At 70.4% G+C, this 20867-nt stretch overlaps 3 protein-coding genes across 6 annotated transcripts; 1 reads left to right on the plus strand and 2 right to left on the minus strand.

Moving 5' to 3' along the window:
- The first annotated feature begins 1769 nt into the window (after window positions 1-1769).
- On the plus strand, window positions 1770-9562 carry B4GALT3 (beta-1,4-galactosyltransferase 3). Its single transcript, XM_068995104.1, is given in 9 exon segments — window positions 1770-1976; window positions 2498-2849; window positions 4100-4176; window positions 4178-4336; window positions 7086-7276; window positions 7347-7469; window positions 8923-9027; window positions 9097-9232; window positions 9234-9562. Coding segments are annotated over 8 exon segments (1293 nt in total). The 5' UTR covers window positions 1770-1976; window positions 2498-2593; the 3' UTR covers window positions 9480-9562.
- Window positions 9552-14628, minus strand: PPOX (protoporphyrinogen oxidase). 3 transcript variants are annotated; one of them, XM_068995099.1, is made up of 13 exons: window positions 14593-14628; window positions 14396-14490; window positions 13701-13835; window positions 13101-13216; window positions 12836-12968; window positions 12567-12711; window positions 11409-11602; window positions 10732-10792; window positions 10527-10645; window positions 10327-10443; window positions 10102-10251; window positions 9974-10016; window positions 9659-9877 (listed from the first exon to the last, which is right to left on the minus strand). In XM_068995099.1, exons 2-13 carry the CDS (start codon window positions 14480-14482, stop codon window positions 9741-9743), a joined length of 1437 nt encoding a protein of 478 aa, XP_068851200.1. In that variant the 5' UTR covers window positions 14483-14490; window positions 14593-14628; the 3' UTR covers window positions 9659-9740. The 3 variants fall into 3 exon arrangements, with proteins under 3 accessions (XP_068851201.1, XP_068851200.1, XP_068851202.1); XM_068995100.1 differs by lacking the exons at window positions 13101-13216; window positions 14593-14628 and having other exon boundaries at window positions 9552-9877; window positions 14396-14545; XM_068995101.1 differs by lacking the exons at window positions 10732-10792; window positions 13101-13216; window positions 14593-14628 and having other exon boundaries at window positions 14396-14545.
- A 478-nt stretch (window positions 14629-15106) lies between these two features.
- Window positions 15107-20862, minus strand: USP21 (ubiquitin specific peptidase 21). 2 transcript variants are annotated; one of them, XM_068995094.1, is made up of 14 exons: window positions 20777-20862; window positions 19669-19724; window positions 18824-19572; window positions 17629-17688; window positions 16936-17035; window positions 16734-16845; window positions 16514-16651; window positions 16358-16422; window positions 16166-16269; window positions 15995-16081; window positions 15829-15907; window positions 15584-15691; window positions 15382-15496; window positions 15107-15293 (listed from the first exon to the last, which is right to left on the minus strand). In XM_068995094.1, exons 3-14 carry the CDS (start codon window positions 19562-19564, stop codon window positions 15203-15205), a joined length of 1800 nt encoding a protein of 599 aa, XP_068851195.1. In that variant the 5' UTR covers window positions 19565-19572; window positions 19669-19724; window positions 20777-20862; the 3' UTR covers window positions 15107-15202. The 2 variants fall into 2 exon arrangements, with proteins under 2 accessions (XP_068851195.1, XP_068851194.1); XM_068995093.1 differs by having other exon boundaries at window positions 15108-15293; window positions 16936-17059.
- Window positions 20863-20867: the final 5 nt, after the last annotated feature.

Genomic DNA, 20867 nt, shown 5'->3' on the forward strand with positions numbered 1-20867 from the left:
GGACACGGGATGTGGGGGAACCCCACGGGGACCCCAGAGGGATGGGGGGGCACGGGAGCCCACGGGGACAGGGGGACACGGGGCTGGGGGGGGCTGCCATGGGGACGGGGACAGCCGTGCTCAGGGGGGGACGGGACACGGGGGTCGGGATGGGGACACACGTGGCCGGGGGGATCCCGTGGGGATACCGGATCCCTCTGTGGGGGACACAGAACCGGGGGGGACCCCAGAAGGACGGGGGGGGACACTCGTGGCCGGGAGGGGACGGGGGGTGGCAGGGATGGGGGGACACGTGGGCCGGGGGGATCCCGAGGGAAGGGGGGAACACTCATGGCCGGGAGGGGACAGGGGGTGGCAGGGACCCCCAGAGGGATGGGGGGACACGTGGGCCGGGGGGATCCCGAGGGAACGGGGGGGACACTCGTGACTGGGGGGATCCCGTGGGGATACGGGACCCCTCGGGGATGGGGAGGACACAGAACCGGGGGGGACCCCAGAAGGACGAGGGGGGACACACATGACCGGGAGGGGACAGGGGGTGGCAGGGATGGGGGGACACGTGGGCCGGGGGGATCCCAGAAGGACAGGGGGGGACACCCGTGGCCGGGAGGGGAGGGGGGGGTGACAGGGACCCCCAGAGGGATGGGGGACACGTGGGCCGGGGGGATCCCGAGGGAACGGGGGGGACACTCGTGGCCGGGAGGGGACAGGGGGGTGGCAGGGATGGGGGGACACGTGGGCTGGGGGGACCCCAGAAGGACAGGGGGGGGACACTCGTGGCCGGGAGGGGACAGGGGGTGACAGGGACCCCCAGAGGGATGGGGGACACGTGGGCCGGGGGGATTCCGAGGGAACGGGGGGGACACTCGTGACTGGGGGGATCCCGTGGGGATACCGGACCCCTCGGGGATGGGGAGGACACAGAACCGGGGGGGACCCCAGAAGGACGAGGGGGGACACCCGTGGCCGGGAGGGGACAGGGGGATGGCAGGGACCCCCAGAGGGATGGGGGACACGTGGGCCGGGGGGATTCCGAGGGAACGGGGGGGACACCCGTGGCCGGGAGGGGACGGGGGGTGGCAGGGATGGGGGGACACGTGGGCTGGGGGGACCCCAGAAGGACAGGGGGGGACACTCGTGACCGGGAGGGGACGGGGGGTGACAGGGACCCCCAGAGGGATGGGGGACACGTGGGCCGGGGGGATCCCAGAAGGACAGGGGGGGACACCCGTGGCCGGGAGGGGACAGGGGGGTGACAGGGATGGGGGGACACGTGGGCCGGGGGGACCCCAGAAGGACAGGGGGGGACACTCGTGACCGGGAGGGGACGGGGGGTGACAGGGACCCCCAGAGGGATGGGGGACACGTGGGCTGGGGGGACCCCAGAAGGACAGGGGGGGACACCCGTGGCCGGGAGGGGAGGGGGGGGGGTGACAGGGATGGGGGGACACGTGGGCTGGGGGGACCCCAGAAGGACAGGGGGGGACACCCGTGGCCGGGAGGGGCCGTGGAGGTCGCGCGGCCGCCGAGGGCACGGGGACACGGCCGGGGGGAACACACGTAGCGCCCCCCCCATCCCGCGCTCCGCTTCCGGCCCCACACCCAATCACAGCGCGTCTTCCCCGTGACGTCACTAATGAGCGTGGTAACCAGCGGGAGGGGCGGGGCCAGGCGCGGTTGCCATGGCGACGGCGCTCGCTACGACCGCGCCCCCCCTTGGGGCGGGTCTAATACAAACCAATACGGCCCTTCCACAACCTGGGGCTCCCCCGGGTCCGTCCGGGCCTCGGGCCCTGCCCGGGGGTCACCGAGCGCCACCGGAGCCCCCGCGGCCTCTCGGGACCCTCGGGCCCCACCCCGGTTCCCCGCGGCCGCCCCCGGAGCCTGACTCCGTCGCGCCACCGCCCTGTGACGTCATCACGCCGCGCCCTCCGCTCCAAGATGGCGGCGGCCGGGCGGGGCTGAGCCGGGCCCAGGCAGGTACCGGGAGCGGAGCGGGGAGCGGCGCCGGGGCCAGAGGGGAGGAGCCGGGGGCAGAGGGAGGCGCTACCGGGAGGGCAGAAGCGGGGCCGGGGGCGGCTGAACCTGGGTGGGCACAGGGACCGGGGCTGGAGGGGCTGGACCGGCGCGGGGAGCAGGGACCGGGGCCGGTAGTACCGGGAGGGGGCAGTACCGGGACCGGGAGGATCCGGGGAAGGGGAAGCGGGACCGGGACGGGCGGAACGGTACCGGGGTCAGGCAGATAGCGGGACCGGAATGGGCTGAGCCGGAACCGGGGATGGGGCCGGGCGGGGACTGAACCGGGCCGCTCCCGGTACCGGAGAGGGGCTGAACCAGGGCTGGGCGGGAGCCGAGCCGGGGGTCGGGGCCGGGCATTTCCCGGTACGGGCGATGAGCTGAGCGAGTCCCACTCCTTTCCCGGTACCGGCGAGGTACCGATCCATCTCCACGCACCGCCGGGGCTGCTCCCAACCCCGGTCCCCGCTCCCTCCCGCAGCCCCCGCGATGCTGCCCGGTGCCCCCGCGATGCTGCCCGGCTGTCGCCTGCCCCGGGCCGGTTGGGCGGCTCGCCGGTGAAGCGGGCGGCCCCGCGATGCTGCGGCGGCTGCTGGAGCGGCCGTGCTCGCTGGCGCTGCTGGTCGGCTGCCAGTTCGCCTTCGTGGCGTATTTCTCGCTGGGCGGGTTCCGCAACCTCACGGCGCTGTTCGGCCGCTCCGCCGGGCCCGTGTTCGATTATTCCCGGACCCACGACGTGTACGCCAACCTCAGCCGGCTCGGACCCCCCCGCGCCGCGCCCCCGGACCCCGCCCGCCCGCTGCCCTTCTGCCCCGAGCGCTCGCCTTTCCTCGGTGAGGCACCGCCCGGGGAAACGGCGGCGAAACCGGGGGTGGGGGGGGGCGTGGGGGGAGCGGGAGTGGATCCCCCCCCGAGGGGAGGAACCGGAGACCCCCCCAAAGGGAAGGATGGGGAGAATGGAGCCCCCCGGGGAAAAGAACCGGAGCTCCCCGAGGGGAAGAATGGAGCCCTTTGAGGGGAGGAACCGCAGCTTCCTGAGGGGGAAGGATTGCTCGGCAGAACCGAGCCCTTCCCCGGTAAAGAACCGGGGAGCTCCGGAGGGGAGGGACCAAGGAGCGGCTCCTCCCCGTGGGGGAGGAAGAACCGACCCGGTGAAGAGCCGGTGTCACCCCCAGCGCCCCCGGGAAAGAACCGGCCCCTCCCGGGGTAAGAACCCAACCCCACCTCGGGACGGGAATCGCTTTCCCCGGTCCCCGCGAAGAAGAACCGGTGGAACCGGTTCTGCTCCGCCTTGGGGAGGAACCGCCTCCACCGACTGGACCGCGGGGAAAGAACCGGCCCCACACCGGGCGTCTTTGGAGGGGCTGCCCCGGTTTGGGACCGGGGGGACACAAAATCCCCCAGGACCCCCCAGTTTGGGATGAGGGATGCGTCCTTGGGACCCCCGGTTTGGGACAGGGAGGGGACACATCCTGGGGTTCCCCGGTTTGGGGCAGGGAGGGGACACATCCTGGGGTTCCCCGGTTTGGGACAGGGTGGGGACACATCCTGGGGTTCCCCGGTTTGGGACAGGGTGGGGACACATCCTGGGGCTCCCCGGTTTGGGGCAGGGTGGGGACACATCCTGGGGCTCCCCAGTTTGGGACAGGGTGGGGACACGCTCCCAGTTTAGGACAGAGGAGACAAACCCCAGCACACCCCCAGTTTGGGATGGGGGTTGGAAAAACCCAGCCCAGTTTGGGATTTGGGGGGCTCAAACCCCTGGATCCACCCCCCCAGTTTGGGATTGGGGAGGGACAAACCCCCAGGATTCCCTGATTTGGGATGGGTGGGGAACCACAGCCAGCCCAGTTTGGGATTTGGGATGGAATGCCCACCCCTGGGACCCCCCAATTCGGGATGGGGGGGAACAAACCCTCGGGGTTCTCTCGCTTTGGGATGGGGTGGGGAGAGAAAGACCCCTGGACCCTCTGTGGGTTGGGGGGTAGGAGGGGCCCACCCAGCCCAGTTTGGGACGTGCTGGGGACCCCCCTAGCTGCCACCACGTCCCCCCTTCCCCATCCCATCCCATCCCATCCCGCAGTGGGGCCGCTGACGGTGTCGTTCGCCCGGGTGCCGACGCTGGAGCAGATCCGGGCCAAGAACCCGGGGGTGCAGGAGGGGGGGGCGGTACCGACCCCCCCTGTGCGAGTCCCGATCCCGAACCGCCGTCATCGTCCCCCACCGGAACCGGGAGAGCCACCTGGGCCACCTGCTCTACTACCTGCACCCCTTCCTGCAGCGCCAGCAGCTGCACTACGGCATCTACGTGGTGCACCAGGTGGGCACGGGGCTCTTTTGGGGGGTTTTTGGGGGGGTTTTTGGGGGGGTCCCCAGCACAGCCAGTCCCTTCTCCCGTCCCCCCATACTGGGAATTGTGTGCTCAGCCAGGCAAAGCTGCTGAATGTGGGGTGAAGAGGGGCTCGGGGAGGGTCAGGGGGGTTTAAGGGGTGGTTGGGGGATCCCCAGGAAGGGTTGGAGGTGGTTTGGGGGGGGGGGGGGGGTCCCCAGTGCCTCCAGCCCCTTTCCCACCTTCCCAGGCCAGGAGTTCCACCTTTAGCTGGGCCGAGCTGCTGAACGTGGGGGTTCAGGGAGTTCAGTAGGGGATCCCCAGGAGGGGTTTGAGGTGTCCCCAGGAGGGTTTTGGGGTGTCCCCAAGAGGGGTTTGGGGTCTCCCCAGTGTTCCCAGCCCCATTTCCCCATCCCAGACTGGGAACTCCATATTTAACCGGGCCAAGCTGCTGAACATGGGGGTTCAGAGGGGTGTTCCCAGGAGGGTTTTGGGGTGTCCCCAGGAGGGTTTGGGGTCTCCCCAGTGTTCCCAGCCCCATTTCCACACCCCAGGCCAGGAGCTCCACATTTAACCGGGCCAAGCTGCTGAACGTGGGGGTTCAGGGAGTTCAGTAGGGGATCCCCAGGAGGGGTTTGAGGTGTCCCCAGGAGGGTTTTGGGGTCTCCCCAAGAGGGGTTTGGGGTGTCTCCAAGAGGGTTTTGCGGTGTCCCCAGGAGCATTTGGGGTCTCCCCAGTGTTCCCAGCCCCATTTCCCCATCCCAGGCCAGGAACTCCACCTTTAACCGGGCCAAGCTGCTGAACGTGGGGATTCAGGGAGTTCAGTAGGGGATCCCCAGGAGGGTTTTGAGGTGTCCCCAGGAGGATTTAGGGTGTCCTCAGGAGGGTTTGGGGTCTCCCCAGTGTTCCCAGCCCCGTTTCCCCACCCCAGGCCGGGAACTCCACCTTTAACCGGGCCAAGCTGCTGAACGTGGGGGTTCAGGGAGTTCAGTAGGGGATCCCCAGGAGGGTTTGGGGTCTCCCCAGTGTTCCCAGCCCCATTTCCCCATCCCAGGCCAGGAGCTCCACATTTAACCAGGCCAAGCTGCTGAACATGGGGGTTCAGAGGGGCATTCCCAGGAGGGTTTTGGGGTGTCCCCAAGAGGGGTTTGGGGTGTCTCCAAGAGGGTTTTGCGGTGTCCCCAGGAGCATTTGGGGTCTCCCCAGTTTTTCCAGCCCCATTTCCCCATCCCAGGCCAGGAACTCCACCTTTAACCGGGCCGAGCTGCTGAACGTGGGGGTTCAGGGAGTTCAGTAGGGGATCCCCAGGAGGGTTTTGAGGTGTCCCCAGGAGGATTTAGGGTGTCCTCAGGAGGGTTTGGGGTCTCCCCAGGAGGATTTAGGGTGTCCCCAGGAGGATTTGGGGTCTCCCCAGTTTTTCCAGCCCCATTTCCCCATCCCAGGCCAGGAGCTCCACATTTAACCAGGCCAAGCTGCTGAACGTGGGAGTTCAGAGGGGTGTCCCCAAGAGGGTTTTGGGGTGTCCCCAAGAGGGGTTTGGGGTGTCTCCAAGAGGGTTTTGCGGTGTCCCCAGGAGCATTTGGGGTCTCCCCAGTTTTTCCAGCCCCATTTCCCCATCCCAGGCCAGGAACTCCACCTTTAACCGGGCCGAGCTGCTGAACGTGGGGGTTCAGGGAGTTCAGTAGGGGATCCCCAGGAGGGGTTTGAGGTGTCCCCAGGAGGGGTTTGGGGTGTCCTCAAGAGGGGTTTGGGGTCTCCCCAGTGTTCCCAGCCCCATTTCCCCACCCCAGGCCGGGAACTCCACCTTTAACCGGGCCAAGCTGCTGAACGTGGGGGTTCAGAGGGGTGTCCCCAGGAGGGTTTTGGGGTGTCCCCAGGAGGGTTTGGGGTCTCCCCAGTGTTCCCAGCCCCATTTCCCCATCCCAGGCCAGGAGCTCCACATTTAACCGGGCCAAGCTGCTGAACATGGGGGTTCAGAGGGGTGTCCCCAGGAGGGTTTTGGGGTCTCCCCAAGAGGGGTTTGGGGTGTCTCCAAGAGGGTTTTGCGGTGTCCCCAGGAGCGTTTGGGGTCTCCCCAGTTTTTCCAGCCCCATTTCCCCATCCCAGGCCAGGAACTCCACCTTTAACCGGGCCGAGCTGCTGAACGTGGGGGTTCAGGGAGTTCAGTAGGGGATCCCCAGGAGGGTTTTGAGGTGTCCCCAAGAGGGTTTAGGGTGTCCTCAGGAGGGTTTGGGGTCTCCCCAGTTTTTCCAGCCCCATTTCCCCATCCCAGGCCAGGAACTCCACCTTTAACCGGGCCAAGCTGCTGAACGTGGGGGTTCAGGGAGTTCAGTAGGGGATCCCCAGGAGGGTTTTGAGGTGTCCCCAGGAGGATTTAGGGTGTCCCCAGGAGGATTTGGGGTCTCCCCAGTGTTCCCAGCCTCGTTTCCCCACCCCAGACTGGGAACTCCACGTTTAACCAGGCCAAGCTGCTGAACGTGGGGGTTCAGAGGGGTGTCCCCAAGAGGGTTTTGGGGTGTCCCCAGGAGCATTTGGGGTCTCCCCAGTGTTCCGAGCCCTGTTTCCCCACCCCAGGCCGGGAACTCCACCTTTAACCGGGCCAAGCTGCTGAACGTGGGGGTTCAGGGAGTTCAGTAGGGGATCCCCAGGAGGGTTTTGGGGTGTCCCCAGGAGGATTTAGGGTGTCCTCAGGAGGGTTTGGGGTCTCCCCAGTGTTCCCAGCCCCATTTCCCCACCCCAGGCCGGGAACTCCACCTTTAACCGGGCCAAGCTGCTGAACGTGGGGGTGAAGGAGGCGCTCAAGGACGAGGACTGGGATTGCCTCTTCCTGCACGACGTGGATCTGATCCCCGAGAACGACCACAACCTCTACACCTGCGACCCCTGGAACCCCAAACACGTCTCGGTGGCCATGAACAAATTCGGTTACAGGTGGGGGCCGCGCCCCGGGGCCGCTGTGGGGCCGCTGGGGGACCCGGGGCTCATTGTCCCCTGTCCCCAGCCTGCCGTACCCGCAGTATTTCGGGGGGGTCTCGGCGCTCACCCCCGACCAGTACATGAAGATCAACGGGTTCCCCAACGAGTACTGGGGCTGGGGGGGCGAGGACGATGACATCGCCACCAGGTAGGGCTTGGGGACATCCAGGGGATGGGGAGGGTACGGTGCCACCCTGCTGGGGGTGTGGCACTGGGGGTGATGGCATCGCATGGGGGCTGCGGCCACCGAGCTGGGGGACAGATCAGGGGGCTTTTGTCACGTGGGGAGGGACATGGAGGGTGTCCCATTGCCCTGGGGGGGGCATGGAGGGTGTGACATCACCCTGGGGGGGACATGAGGGGTGTCCCACTGCCCTGGGGTGGGACATGAGGGGTGTCCTGTCACACGGGGGGGGCATGGAGGGTGTGACATCACCCTGGGGGGGACATGAGGGGTGTCCTGTCACACAGGGGGGGACATGAGGGGTGTCCTGTCACCCTGGGGGGGACATGAGGGGTGTCCCACTACCCTGGGGGGGGGCATGGAGGGTGTCACATCGCCCTGGGGGGGACATGAGGGGTGTCCTGTCACCCTGGGGGGGACATGAGGGGTGTCCCACTACCCTGGGGCGGGACATGGAGGGTGTCACATCACCCTGGTGGGGACATGAGGGGTGTCCTGTCACACTGAGGGACAAATCAGGGGTGTCCCATTGCCATGGGGTGGGACGTGGGGGTGTCCTGTCACACGGGGGGGGGGGGCATGAGAGGCGTCCTGTCACCCTGGGGGGGACACGGAGGGTGTCACATCACCGTGGGGGGGACATGAGGGGCGTCCTGTCACACTGAGGGACAAATCAGGGGTGTCCCATCACCTCGGGAAGGACATGGGGGGTGTCCTGTTGCCCTGGGGGACAATTAGGGGGTGTCCCCATTCCCTGTCCCCCTGGGGCGACTCTGTGCCCCACCGATCTCGCTGTCCCCATGTCCGTGTCCTGTGGGATGGTGTCACTCCATGGGGGCTGTCCCCATCGCCCTGGGGGGGACATGAGGGGTGTCCTGTCACACAGGGGGGGACATGAGGGGTGTCCTGTCACCCTGGGGGGGCATGGAGAGTGTCACATCACCCTGGGGGGGACATGAGGGGTGTCCCACTGCCCTGGGGGGGGTATGGAGGGTGTCCTGTCACCCTGGGGGGGCATGGAGGGTGTCACATCGCCCTGGGGGGGACATGGGGGGTGTCCTGTCACACAGAGGGGGACATGGAGGGTGTGACATCGCCCTGGGGGGGACATGAGGGGTGTCCCACTGCCCTGGGGGGGGCACAGAGGGTGTGACATCGCTCTGGGGGGGACATGAGGGGTGTCCTGTCACCCTGGGGGGGGCACGGAGGGTGTGACATCACCCTGGGGGGGACATGAGGGGTGTCCCACCGCTCTGGGGGTCTCCCCATCCCTGTCCCCCTGGGGTGACACCGTGATCCGCCCATCCTGCTGTCACCACGTTTCGTGTCCCCTGGGATGCTGTCACCGCTCGGGGCCAAACCGGGGGTGTCCCTGTCCCCCCCCCTCCCCCCGCGGTGACCCCGCTGCCCCCCCCAGGGTGCGCCTGGCCGGGATGAAGATCTCGCGCCCGCCCGTGTCCATCGGCCACTACAAAATGGTGAAGCACAAGAGCGACAAAGGCAACGAGGAGAACCCGCACAGGTCCGGGGGGGCTGCGGGGGGTGGCTTGGGGACACCGGGACGGCGGTGACATCCCCGCCCTCCCCCCAGGTTCGACCTGCTGGTGCGGACGCAGCGCATGTGGACGCAGGACGGGATGAACTCGCTGACCTACGAGCTGCTGGCCAAGGAGCTGCGGCCGCTCTACACCAACCTCACCGTGGACATCGGCACCGACCCCCGGGGGGGTCCCCGCGGCCCCCGCGTCCCCCCCGGGCCCCCCCGGCAGCTCCAGCCGCTTTCGGGAGGAGATGCTGCGCAAGCCGCCCCGCGGGGACCTGGCGCTGGCGCTGTCGCCTCCTCGCTCGCCCACGGCCGCTGGCAACAACGGCACCGCAGCCCCGCCCCGAGGCCCGGGGACAGCGCGGGTGGCACAGGAGGGGACGGTGCCAGCGCGGGGGGGCAACCAGAGCGTGGCACGGGGACCCCCGTGACCCCCAAACCACCCCCCTGCTGTGGACTCTGGGCTGGGGGCTGCTGGCCGGAGGGGACAGGGGACACCGCCGGGAAGGGACACGGGGTGAGCCGGGGGCTCGCCCGACCCCTCCCGGGGTTCTGGGGGTCCCCAGATCGGGCGCGCGGGTATTTATTCTATTTATGAGCCGCTCCCTGGACCTTTCTAAGGGGTTTTTTCAATAAAAAAAATTTACTTTGTCCTACGGTGGTGGCCGAGGGGACCCCGGGGGGGTCGGGGCTCAGGGGAGGGACCCCAAAAGCCGCCCCACGGCCGCCTTGGCGCTGGAGATGCAGTCGTTGACGGAGACCCCGGCGTAGGAGGCGCCGATGAGGCTCAGGGGCAGCTGCTGCTCCTTCAGGAACTGCTGGATCCGCTCTGGGGGGACGGCGACAGCAGCTGGGGACACCCCTGGGGACAGCAGACCCCCCCCCGGGGGGGGACAGGGGACACCCCCACCCGCGCCCCTCTTACCTAGGCGCTCCCAGTGTCCCAGCGTGTACTGGGGGATGCAGTCCTGGGGAAGGGGTGGGCGGGGGGACACAGGTGAGCCCCGTGGGACCCCCCCGCGTCCCCACAGCCGCCCCCAAAGTGTCACCCACCTGCTGCACCCTGACGATGGCGCGGGCGGGGGTCCCGGCCAGCCCCAGGTGGTCGCGCACGGCCGCCCGGGCCCGGCGCAGCAGCAGCTCCGGAGCCGCGGCCGCCGGGTCCCCGAAGCTCTGCCGGAACCAGGCGCCTCCCAGCATCACCTGGGGGACACCGTCAGCACCCCAAAATCACCCCTGTCACCCCCCCCCCCCCCCCGCAGCGTCAGTGTCACCCACCGTGAGCCGCAGCGAGGGGGTCCCGGGGGTCCCGTCGTGCTCCGGGAAAGCCACGGAGTCGTAGACGATGCCCAGGAGCGCCGGGTCCTCCGAGGATGGCACCAGGTGGCCAAAACCCTGCGGGGGGCCGGGCTGAGGTCACCCCCGGGGGATTGGGGACACCCCCGGGGCTCGGGGACAGCCGTGGGGACCCCTCTCACCGTGACGGGCAGCGTGGCCCCCTCGTACTGCAGGTTGACCACGGCCACGGACGCGGCCGGGATGCGCCGGAGCTCCCGAGCCAGCGGCTCCGCCTCGGCCGGCAGCGCCTCGGCCAGGGCTGGGGACAGCGGGGGGACATCAGAGGGACAGCGGGGACACCGGGGGGACCTCCCCGCCCCGCGGGACCCGGCGGTCCGGCCATACCTGCGGCCGGGAGGGCGCTGACCACATGGTCGGCCGTGATGGTGCCATCGGCCAAGGTGAGCTGGGGGAGAGACAGGTGGGTGGGGGGCACGGGGGGCACTGGGGAGGGGGTCCGGGGGACTGGGAACCCCCCCAGGGGCACTGGGAAGGGGGTCCAGGTGTCTGGGGACACTGGGAAGGGGACAGAGCTCAGTGTGGGGTGGGGGAACTGGGAAGGGGATGGAGAGCACGGGGCAGGGCGCACTGGGGAGGGGATCGGGGAGCTCTGGGCGGCACTGGGGAGGGGTCCAGGGGGGACTGGGAACCTCCCCCAGGGACACTGGGGAGGGGGTTCAGGTGTCTGGAGGCACGGGGGGCACTGGGGAGGGGGTCCAGGTGTCTGGGAGCCTCCCCCAGGGACACTGGGGAGGAGGTTCAGGTGTCTGGGGGCACGGGGGGCACTGGGGAGGGGGTCCGGGGGGGACTGGTAACCTCCCCCAGGGACATTGGGGAGGGGGTTCAGATGTCTGGGGGCACTGGGGAGGGGATGGAGAGTGGGATGTGGGGTGGGGGGCACTGGGAACGGGACCCGGGGGGCACCGGGGAGGGGACAGAGGGTGGGAGGGCGATGGAGAGTGGGCAGGGGGGACCCGGGGGGCACCGGGGAGGGGACCGGGTGGCCCCGGCAGTGTCCCCACCTGCCAGCGGCCGCGGCGGTGGCACAGGTGCCTCAGGGGCGCGTGGCAGCGCAGCTCGGCCCCGCGGGGGGACACGAAGGCCACCAAGCCCCGCGCCAGGGTCTCCATCCCCCCCCGCAGTGACCACTGGCTCCAGCGCTCGGCCCGCGCTCGCCGGACCAGCCCCGCCTCCGCCTCCGGCCGCGACCCCGCCCCTGCGGCGACAACGGCGGTGACAACGCGCGGGGGGACACTGGGGGGGTCCCCACCCTGTCCCCAGGCCGGGGTGTCCCCACAGTGTCCCCTTGTCCCACTGCCAGCCCCAGCAGGACAGACCCTTCCCTGAAGGTGTCCCCGTGGTGTCCCCCACCCCAGCGCCAGCCCCAGCAGGGTCCCTCATGTTCTGGTATCCCAGGGGTGTCCCCAGAGTGTCCCCAAGGTGTCCCAGTGCCAGCCCCAGCAGTGTCCCCCCACATTGGGGTGTCCCCAAGGTGTCCCTACAATGTCCCCACTGTGTCCCAGTGCCAGCCCCAGCAGGGTCCCTCATGTTCTGGTATCCCAGGGGTGTCCCCAGAGTGTCCCCAAGGTGTCCCTACAATGTCCCTGCTGTGTCCCCACCGTGTCCCAGTGCCAGCCCCAGCAGTGTCCCCCCACATTGGGGTGTCCCCAAGGTGTCCCCACAATGTCCCCACCGTGTCCCAGTGCCAGCCCCAGCAGTGTCCCCCCACATTGGGGTGTCCCCAAGGTGTCCCTACAACGTCCCCACCGTGTCCCAGTGCCAGCCCCAGCAGTGTCCCTCATGTTCTGGTATCCCCGGGGTGTCCCCAGGCTGTCCCCAAGGTGTTCCCACAATGTCCCCACCGTGTCCCAGTGCCAGCCCCAGCAGTGTCCCCTCGCCTTGGGGTATCCCCAGGCTGTCCCCAAGGTGTTCCCACAATGTCCCCACCGTGTCCCAGTGCCAGCCCCAGCAGTGTCCCCCCACATTGGGGTGTCCCCAAGGTGTCCCTACAATGTCCCCACCGTGTCCCAGTGCCAGCACCAGCAGTGTCCCCCCACATTGGGGTGTCCCCAAGGTGTTCCCACAATGTCCCCACCGTGTCCCAGTGCCAGCCCCAGCAGTGTCCCCTCGCCTTGGGGTATCCCCAGGTTGTCCCCAAGGTGTTCCCACAATGTCCCCACCGTGTCCCAGTGCCAGCCCCAGCAGGACGGAGCCGCGGCGCCGCTCGGCCTGGAACAGGGCCGGGAAGCAGGACCGGACACTCAGGGTGCGGCTGTCCCCGGCGAACACCCCCCGGCACAGGCTGTCCACGGCCACATCGGCCACCTGCGGGGACAGGGACAGTGACAGCGGGACCCCGCCCGCTCCGGGGAGGCCCTGATAAGGCTGGGAAGGGTTTTGGGGTGGGGTTATCGGGGTTTTGGGGGCGGTTATCGGGTCCCGCACCCACCTCGGGGCCGAAGCGGCGGCGGGCGAAGGCGTGGGCGCTCTCGTCCGGCTCCGTCCCCGCCGGGGTCACCAGGTCCCGCACCCCGCTCCAGAGCAGCGCCCGGGAAAAGGGGGGGACGGCCCGGAGCAGCCCCCTGGGGACACCGCGGGTCAGGGGGTGGCACTGGGGACAGGGGGTGGCACTGGGGACAGGGGGACACAGCCCGGAGCAGCCCCCTGGGGACACCGCGGGTCAGGGGGTGGCACTGGGGACAGGGGACACCCACCCCAGCCCCGAGGGCAGGCGGTGCAGGGCCCCCCCCAGGTACAGGAAGCGGTTTCGGGACGCCGGGTGGTCCCCGGGGACAGGGAGGATGTCACCGGCCAGCCCCAGCTCCGACACCTGCGGGGACACGGCATTGGGGGTGGCATTGGGCGAGGGGCAAAGGGAGTTCGGTACACACGGAGGGACCCCCCAGAATTCATCCAGGGACCCCCCCCCCAAGATCACCGCACCCATCCAGAGACTCCCCCCAAATCCACCCAGGACCCCTCACTCACCCCAAAACCAGCCCCAGGGACCCCCAGACCACGGAGACCCCCAACAACCACCTAGAAACCCCCCTTTGACCACAGCACCCCAGGACCCCTCCATCACCCCAAAACCAGCCCCAGGGACGCCTCAAATCCTCCCCAGTTCCCCACAGACCGCAGCACCCCGTGCACCCCTCTGGCACCCCAAAAGCATCCCAAGGGACCTCCAACACCCACCCAAGGAACCCCCCCGAACCCAAACGCCCCGGGACCCCTCTGGCACCCCTAAACCAGCCCCGGGACCCCTCTGGCACCCCTAAACCAGCCCCGGGGACCCCCCAAGCCCCCCGTACCATGTGCAGGGTCTCGGCTCCCACCGCCCCCGCCGGGCGGACGCCCCTCGGGCCGTGCTCGAACACGGCCCCCTCGGGGGTCCTGGTGCTCTGCAGCCACCCCCCGAAGCGGCCGCTGGCCTCCAGCAGCACCACCTGGGGACCCCCGAGACCCCCCCCCAAATCACCATGGGGACACCGCGGCGGAAGGGGGTCCCGGGGGGGTGGGGGGTGGGAACCTCGGGGGAATTGGGATCCAGGGGGAATTGGGGGTGCCAGGGGGGAAGTGAGGGTCTCACAAGGTATGGGGGTCCTGGGGGGATCTGTGAGGGCTGGGGTGTCCCGAGAGGGGTGGGGGTCTCACAGGGGATGGGGGATTCCAGGGGGTCTGGGGGTCTCAGGAGGGAGAGAAGTGCCAGGAGAGGGGGATGGGGGTTCCTGGGTGGGTATTGAGGGTTCCTGAAGCCACGAGGGCACAGCGGGCTCAGGGGGGCAGGGGTCGGGGTGGTCCAGGGGGGACACCGGGGGTCTCTGAAGGGATGGGGGTCCTGGGGGTGACCGGGGGTCCCGGAGCGGGGTTCGGTCACCCAGCAGGCTGGGAGTCCCAAGGGAAGGGAGGTCCGGGGGTAAGGAAGGTCCTTGAGGGTCCCGTGGTTTGGGGGGGGGGGGGGGGAGGGAAAGTTCGGGGGTCCCGAGGGTGGGAGTCCCGCGCTCACCTTGGGCGGGCGGGGGGCGCGGACCAGGTGGTAACAGGCGGCCAGGCCGCTGATGCCGCCGCCCACGACGGCCACGGTCGGCGGCATGAGGGGACCTGGGCCGGGCAGGGTCAGCGGGGCCACCGGGACCCCCCGAACCCCGCCCGGCCCCGCGACCCCCCGGGACCCCCCGGGACCCCCCCCGGCCCCTCCCGCACCTGTCCCGCGTCCGCCGCGCTGGCCACGCCCCTTCCCGCCGCTTATGAGGGGAAGGGGCGGGGCTTGGGCGGCGCCCGGCCAATGGCGAGGCGAGGAGCGTTGATGGACAGGGCGCTGTGGCGGGAGGGAGCGCGCCGTGGAGGTAAGCCCCGCCCCGCTCTGGCCACGCCCACTGCGCAACCAGCCAATCATCGGGCAAGCCACGCTCGTCGTGACCCCGCCCCCTCCGCCATCAATCATCGCGATGGGCCCCGCCCATTGGTCAAACCACGCCCCCTACACCGAGCCACGCCCCCAAATTCATTCGCTGTCAATCACAAGCCCCGCTCTCGCCCCGCCCCAAACTCCAAGCCCCGCCCATTCCCCAAGGCCACGCCCCCTCCCTCCAGCCCCGCCCCCCCTTCCACCGCCCCAAACCTTCGCGGTTTTTGGCTTTTTTTTAATAAATTTATTCACAAAACCCCCCGCGGCCGCGCGGGCTGCGGCCGCCCCCCTCCTCCCCCGCCACCCCCCGTGCCGCGGGGCCCGGGGGGCTCCCGGGGGAGGGGCAGGAGGGGTTCACCCCCCACCCCCCAACCCCCGGGCGGGGGGAGGTCCGGGGGGGGGGTCTCAGGGTCTGCGGCCGGGGGGCTCCTCCAGCTCGTAGAACAGCACGTAGCCCTCGCTGGACGGCACCTGGTTCTCGCTGATGGGCGAGACGCTGCGGGGACCCCCTCAGCACCCGGGCCGGGGGCTCTGGGGGTGCCCGGGCGGGGCGGGGGGCGCGGGACGGGGCGGGGGGCACTCACCGGGAGTCGTTGTAGACGCGCCAGCCGGCCGGGTCGCGGCAGAAGGCCGTGTAGTGGCCGTAGTGGACGCTGCCCGAGTGGTTGCACAGCGCGTACAGGCTGTAGACGGGGCTGCCTGCGGCGGGGTGGGGGTCGGGCTGAGCGTTGCCCCCAACCCCGAGCACTCACCCCACCCCAAACCCCCCCCCGGACCCCTCCTCACCCGCCTTCTCGCTGGCGAACTCGCGCAGGTTGAGCTGCTGCAGCGGGAAGTCCACGAAGACGGAGCATTTCTTGATGGAGTAGCGCGTGGTGGAGAACCGGTTCAGGTCTGGCGAGGGTCAAGGGAAAAGGGGGATGGAGGGGTGGCCCCGTGTTCCCCCGCCCCCCGTACACCCCCACCCGGGGGTTCTCCCAGGGGTCCCTCGGGTCGTCCCCCCCCACCCCGCGCCGCTTCCCAAAGGATACGGAGCACCAGGATGCGTGGGAAGCGCTGGATCGTCAACTTCTTCGTGCTCCGTGTCCGCTGCCGGCACTTGTCACACACCTGATGGGGAGGGGACGGTCAGAGAGGGGCTGGGGGACAAATTGGGGTCGGGGAGGGGTCACTGGGGGGCGGGGTCCATCCTCTCACCGGGGCGTTCTCCGAGTCCAGCTCCTCCTCCTTGGTGAAGAGGCTGAAGCAATCGTGGAGCGACACCTTCCCCCCGGCAAAGCTTTTCTGGAGGGCCACGGGGTCAGAGGGGAATTTAGGGGGGTGCTTGAGGGGTTTTTAGGGGTCGGGGGGCTGCGCCCCACCCTTTACCTTTGGGATGGGCAGCGAGAGGTCGCAGAACACCTCGAAGGTGGTGGAGCGGTAGCCGCAGGCCTGGCACTTGAGGCAGCTCTTCAGCTGCCCCACAAAGAGATCTGGGGGGCAAAGCGGGGGTCAGGGGGCGCACCCACAGAGGTTTTGGGGTCCCGGGGAGGAGGGGACACCCCCATTCGCAGCGCTCACCCACGATCTTGCTGTCCTCCCTCTCCAGGTAGCGCTTCCACATCTGGTTGGCGCGTTCGTCGTCGCTGCAGGACGGGTGACACCGGGGGGGGGTGGGTGGGGTCAGCTGTCCCCAAAACCGGGGCTCCCCCTCCCTACCAGCCCTCCCCCCCTCACCTGAGCGTTTCGGGGTCCTCCAGGGCCGGGGGTCTCCGTGTGTCCGACAGGATGCTGGGGGTCCGCCGGCCCTTCCTGTTGATCTCCACGTGCAGCCGGTCCATGAAGAACTTGAGGAATTCCTGGGCGTCCTGCTGGCTGCGGGGACAGGGACATTTTGTGCCCACCCCGGGGGGGTGTCCCGGGGGGGTTTCCCGAAGGTTTGGGGGGGGTGTCTCACCTGTAGCCCGTGAAGGAGGGGACGTATTTTTGGAACACGGCCTTGAAGCGCCCGGGGTTGACGGCCTCGGAGGAGTCGGGGTGCCAGAGAGCGGCGATGACATCGGCGAAGGCTGCGGGGACACGGCGGTGTCAGCGCCCCGGGGGGGGGTTATGTAACGCTCTGGGAGGGGCTGTGGGAGTTTTGGGGGGGTCTGTCCCACCTTCGGTGAGCTCCTGGGGGGCGCGGGGGCCGGGGGGCTGCTCCTGCTGGAAGTCCCGGCGCAGGCAGTAGTCCCGCAGCGGTTTGGTGCTGCTCAGGCACTGCAGCACCGCGTTCATGAAGCACTGGGGGGGTGGGGGGGGGGGACATGGGGACATCCTGGGGTGTGGCAGGTCCCCAGGGGTCCCTCAGGGTGTCCCCCCGCTGTCCCAGGTGCCCCATGGGGCTGGGGGTCCGTGGGGATGTGATGTCCCCAGCAGGATGGGACCGTGGTGGAACAGGCAAGGTGAGCCTTGGGGAGCCCGAGGTGACACCTGGGGACCCCAAAGGGACCCCAGACCCCTCCCACAGCCTAGGACAGGAAGGGACCACAGGGACTGCGCTGTGCCGCTGGGGGACATCTCCAGTGGGACAGGAGAGTGAGCCCGGGGGGACTCCAAGGTGACCCCGAGGGGACCCCGAAGTGATCCAGGGGACCCCAAATCCCTCCCGCAGCCCAGGACAGAGGTACTGGAGGGCTGGGGACCACAGGGGCTGTGCCGTGGGGCTGGGAGAACTTTGGGGATGTGACATCCCAGCAGGACAGGAGGACGAGACCACAGCTACCAAACCTGGGGTCACCTCGGGGACCCCAAATCCCTCCCGCACCCCGGCACAGAGGCCCACGAGGGGCTGGCTGGCCACGGCCACTTACCGTGTTGCCCAAATTCCTGAGGCCGACGTGGCCCGAGCCCAGCAGCAGCGTGTGGTGCGTCTGCGGGGACAGCGAGTGACACCCCGTGAGCCGCGGCCCCGCTCCCCCGTCCCCCCGGCCGTCCCCCGGCGGCGGCGGTGGCTTCACCTCGCCGGTGACCAGCAGCAGCCCCATGACCGCCGTGTGCACCACGGACTCGGAGATGTCGGTGGCCCGGCCCTGGAGCTCCCGCCGGGTCACCAGCGAGCGGTGCAGCTTCCGCGGCAGCTCCACGAGCGTGGCTCCCTGCAGCCCCGGCATGGTGGCACCGGCACGGCTCGGTGGCACCGGCACGGCTCCCGGGGATGGCCCCGCGGGCACGGCTGGCACCGCTGCCAGCCACCGGCGTGTCCCCTCCCCCTCAGCTCATTAGCTGATCCGATTCCCCCGGCTATTCTGGGCCGCGCGGGAGGCTCATCCCGGAGGGATTAATTAGCCCGGAGCTGTCCCAAGGGACAGTGAGAGCTCGGAGGGGTGCCGAGGTAAACACCCCCCAAAAACCTCCTCCCCACTATTGAATCGAGGGGTGGCAGGGGCTCGGCGGGGCTGGGGGAGCCCCCCGTGTCGGCGCTGGGGACGTGGCGAGTGGGGACAAGCCCGTGTCCCTGTGTCCCGGCGGGATTCCAGGGATTACGATCCCCCCACACGTGGCCGGGCAGGTGCGGGATGGGGCAGGGGGGAGGCGGATACGGAAACGGGGAGGGCAACGGCCACCCCCGGCCACCTCAGAGCCACGGGGATGGCACTGGTCACCCGCGGCCACCCTGGAGCTGTGGGCGACGGAACTGGACACCCTCAGACCTGTGAGAGCTACACGGATGGCACCGGCCATGGGGACAGCACCGGCCACCCTGAAGCTGTGGGGGACAGCACCGACCCCTCCCCCCCTCCCCCAGAGCTGCAGGGGTCCCCAAAACAGGACTGGAGCGGGGAGAGGTGAGACCACCACCGCTGTCCCACCCTGGCGGTGTCACCGAGCCTGAGAGCGGGGACCCTGCAGGGGTCTCAACACGTCCCCGAGGCCGGGGTCACCGTGGGGGTCTCAAGACACCGCCCCAGCTGGGGCCGCTGAAGGGGTCTCAACACGTCCCCGACACCGGGGACACCGCGGGGACCCCGCCACACCCCCCCCGGCCGCCCCGCCCGAGGCTCTTACGGCGGTCGCCTTGTCCTCGGTCCGGCCGGGCGCGGGGCTGCCGGGGCCGTGGCCGTACGGGGGGTCCGTGCGGGTGCGGGGGCCGCTCTCGGGACGCACGGACAGCAGCGGCGGGGTGGCTTTGCCGTCGGGCCCGGGGGCCACGGTGACCCTGCGGAGCGAGGAGCTCCTCCGGAGCGCCAGCGCGCCGGCGCCCAGCGGGTGCCCGCAGTCCCTCAGCACCAGCCGGCTCAGCGCCACCGCCACGTCCTCGGCGCGGCTGGGGACACCGGGGACACCGCTGCCACCTCCGCCGCCTCCGCCGCCGCCCTGGCTCAGGTCCCCGATGCTGATGGATTTGGAGCGGGCCAAGTTGCTCCGGCGCCGCTCGGCCGCGCTGGGCAGGGAGAAGGAGGCACTGCCGGGCACCTGCGGGGCACCCCCGGGCACCCGCACGCCGTGATCGGCCTTCACGGGCCCCCGGCGACCCCCCGGCCCGCGGGGGGGGGGATCCCCGCGCTTGGCCGCCCGGCCCCGCTCCAGCTCCAGCTTCTTGGGGCGGGGGTCATCGGGCGGGGGCGGGGGCCGGGGGGGTAGCAGGCGCAGTTTGGGGGCCGGGGACAGCCCGTTGGGGGCCGCATGGCGCTCCTGGCTCAGTGCCCGGTGGCCGCTGGGCAGGCGGGCGCCCGCCCGGGGCTGCGCGGTCACCACGGCGCCGGGGTCCCTGGCGCGGCCCAGGCGGTGCTCCGAGGCCTGGGGCATGGCGGGGCCTGCGGGGAGGGGGGGGACAGGCTGGTGACAAGGGTGGCAGCGCGCCGGGGGGGTGGGAAAAGGGGAGGGGACAGGGAAAGGGAAGGGGGACGCACCTGCTCACAGCCCCCTGCGCCCGGCGGCCGGACACAGCGTCCCGTCGGCGGGGGCCCTGCGGGGTGGGGGGGACACGGGGTCACCAGAGGGGCTGGGGGACAAGAGGGGGCCCCCAAACCTCGGAGGGACCCCCAAGCCCCTTGCCAAGCTCCCAGCAGGTCGTTGAGAGGTTTGGCATCATCAGGACCTGCTTCTTGCTCGCTGGGGAAGGGGGGAAATTGGGGAACCCCCAACCCTTTTCACCGTGCCCCGGGGACCCCCCCCCCCAGCCCCGTGCCAGGCTGCCGGGGAGTCACGGAGGGGTTTGGACCACCGGGAGCTGGGTCCCCACGCCAAGCCGGGTGGCCAGGGGATGCCGGTGCCCTGGGCACGGCGGGGAGGATGGGGGAGGCCCCGGGCAGAGGCCGCCGGTGCCCGTTGTACCCCCGGGGGGGCTGACGGGTGGTCCCGGAGGAGCGGAGGACAAAGCCCCGCTGCCCCCCCCCGGCTTGGGGAGGGGGACGCGGCGGGAGCCCCGAGGCCTTGGCCGGGAAGGGCCCGGTGGGGGTGGCCAGGCCGGTGGAAAAGCATCCAAACCCCGTCCCTGCCCGCGACCCCCGGGCGCAGCCCCCAGCCCAGCCCCGGTCCCCCCTTCACCACCGCGGTGCCCCCCCGGGCCCCCCGCCCCAACCCGGGGTCCCGCAAAAGCGGCTTCCCGCAGTCCCCCCGCGCTCGCAGCCCCCCCCAAACCCCTCCCGGTGCCCCCCCCAAACCCCTCCCGGTGCCCCCCCCTCACCTCGGTCCCCCCCCCCGCCCCTCGGGGCCCCGCCCCCCTCTCCCGGCCCGGGGTCCCTCACGGGGGATGCCCCCTGCCCCCCCCTCCCGCGCGGCCCCACCCCCGCTGTGCCGGTTCCCCCCCCGAGGGGTTCCCGCTGCCCCTCCCGTCCCCCGCATCACCCCGGTACCCCCCGCCCGCCCCCCGGGGCCCTGTCCCGCACCCCCCGCCCGGCCCCGGGGCTCCCTTGAGGGGGGTGTGTCCGCTGTCCCCGAGCCCCCCCCAGCCCAAACTGACACCCCCTTAGACCCCCTCCGCCCCTCGCTCGGGTGTCCCCCCCGATCCCCCCGCACCTCCCGCGGGCCGCCATGGCAACAACTCCCGCCGCACCCGCCGCCATCTTTGTTCCTCCCCTGCCCGGCCCCGCCCCCGGCGGCCTCGCCG

Source organism: Aphelocoma coerulescens, chromosome 25 (assembly GCF_041296385.1).
Source record: "Aphelocoma coerulescens isolate FSJ_1873_10779 chromosome 25, UR_Acoe_1.0, whole genome shotgun sequence".
Taxonomy (NCBI): Eukaryota; Metazoa; Chordata; class Aves; order Passeriformes; family Corvidae; genus Aphelocoma; species Aphelocoma coerulescens.

Coding starts and splice junctions, on each gene's coding strand:
- PPOX (XM_068995099.1), bottom strand. CDS start 14,482: ATGCCGCCGACCGTGGCCGTCGTGGGCGGCGGCATCAGCGGCCTGGCC. Junction 13,217..13,700: donor GAGCCGAGACCCTGCACATG/GTACGGGGGGCT, acceptor GTGTCCCCGCAG/GTGTCGGAGCTGGGGCTGGC. Junction 12,969..13,100: donor CGCCTGCCCTCGGGGCTGGG/GTGGGTGTCCCC, acceptor CGGTGTCCCCAG/GGGGCTGCTCCGGGCCGTCC.
- USP21 (XM_068995093.1), bottom strand. CDS start 19,564: ATGCCCCAGGCCTCGGAGCACCGCCTGGGCCGCGCCAGGGACCCCGGC. Junction 17,689..18,823: donor CCGAGGACAAGGCGACCGCC/GTAAGAGCCTCG, acceptor CTGTCCCCGCAG/ACGCACCACACGCTGCTGCT. Junction 16,270..16,357: donor GGAGGACAGCAAGATCGTGG/GTGAGCGCTGCG, acceptor TTTGCCCCCCAG/ATCTCTTTGTGGGGCAGCTG.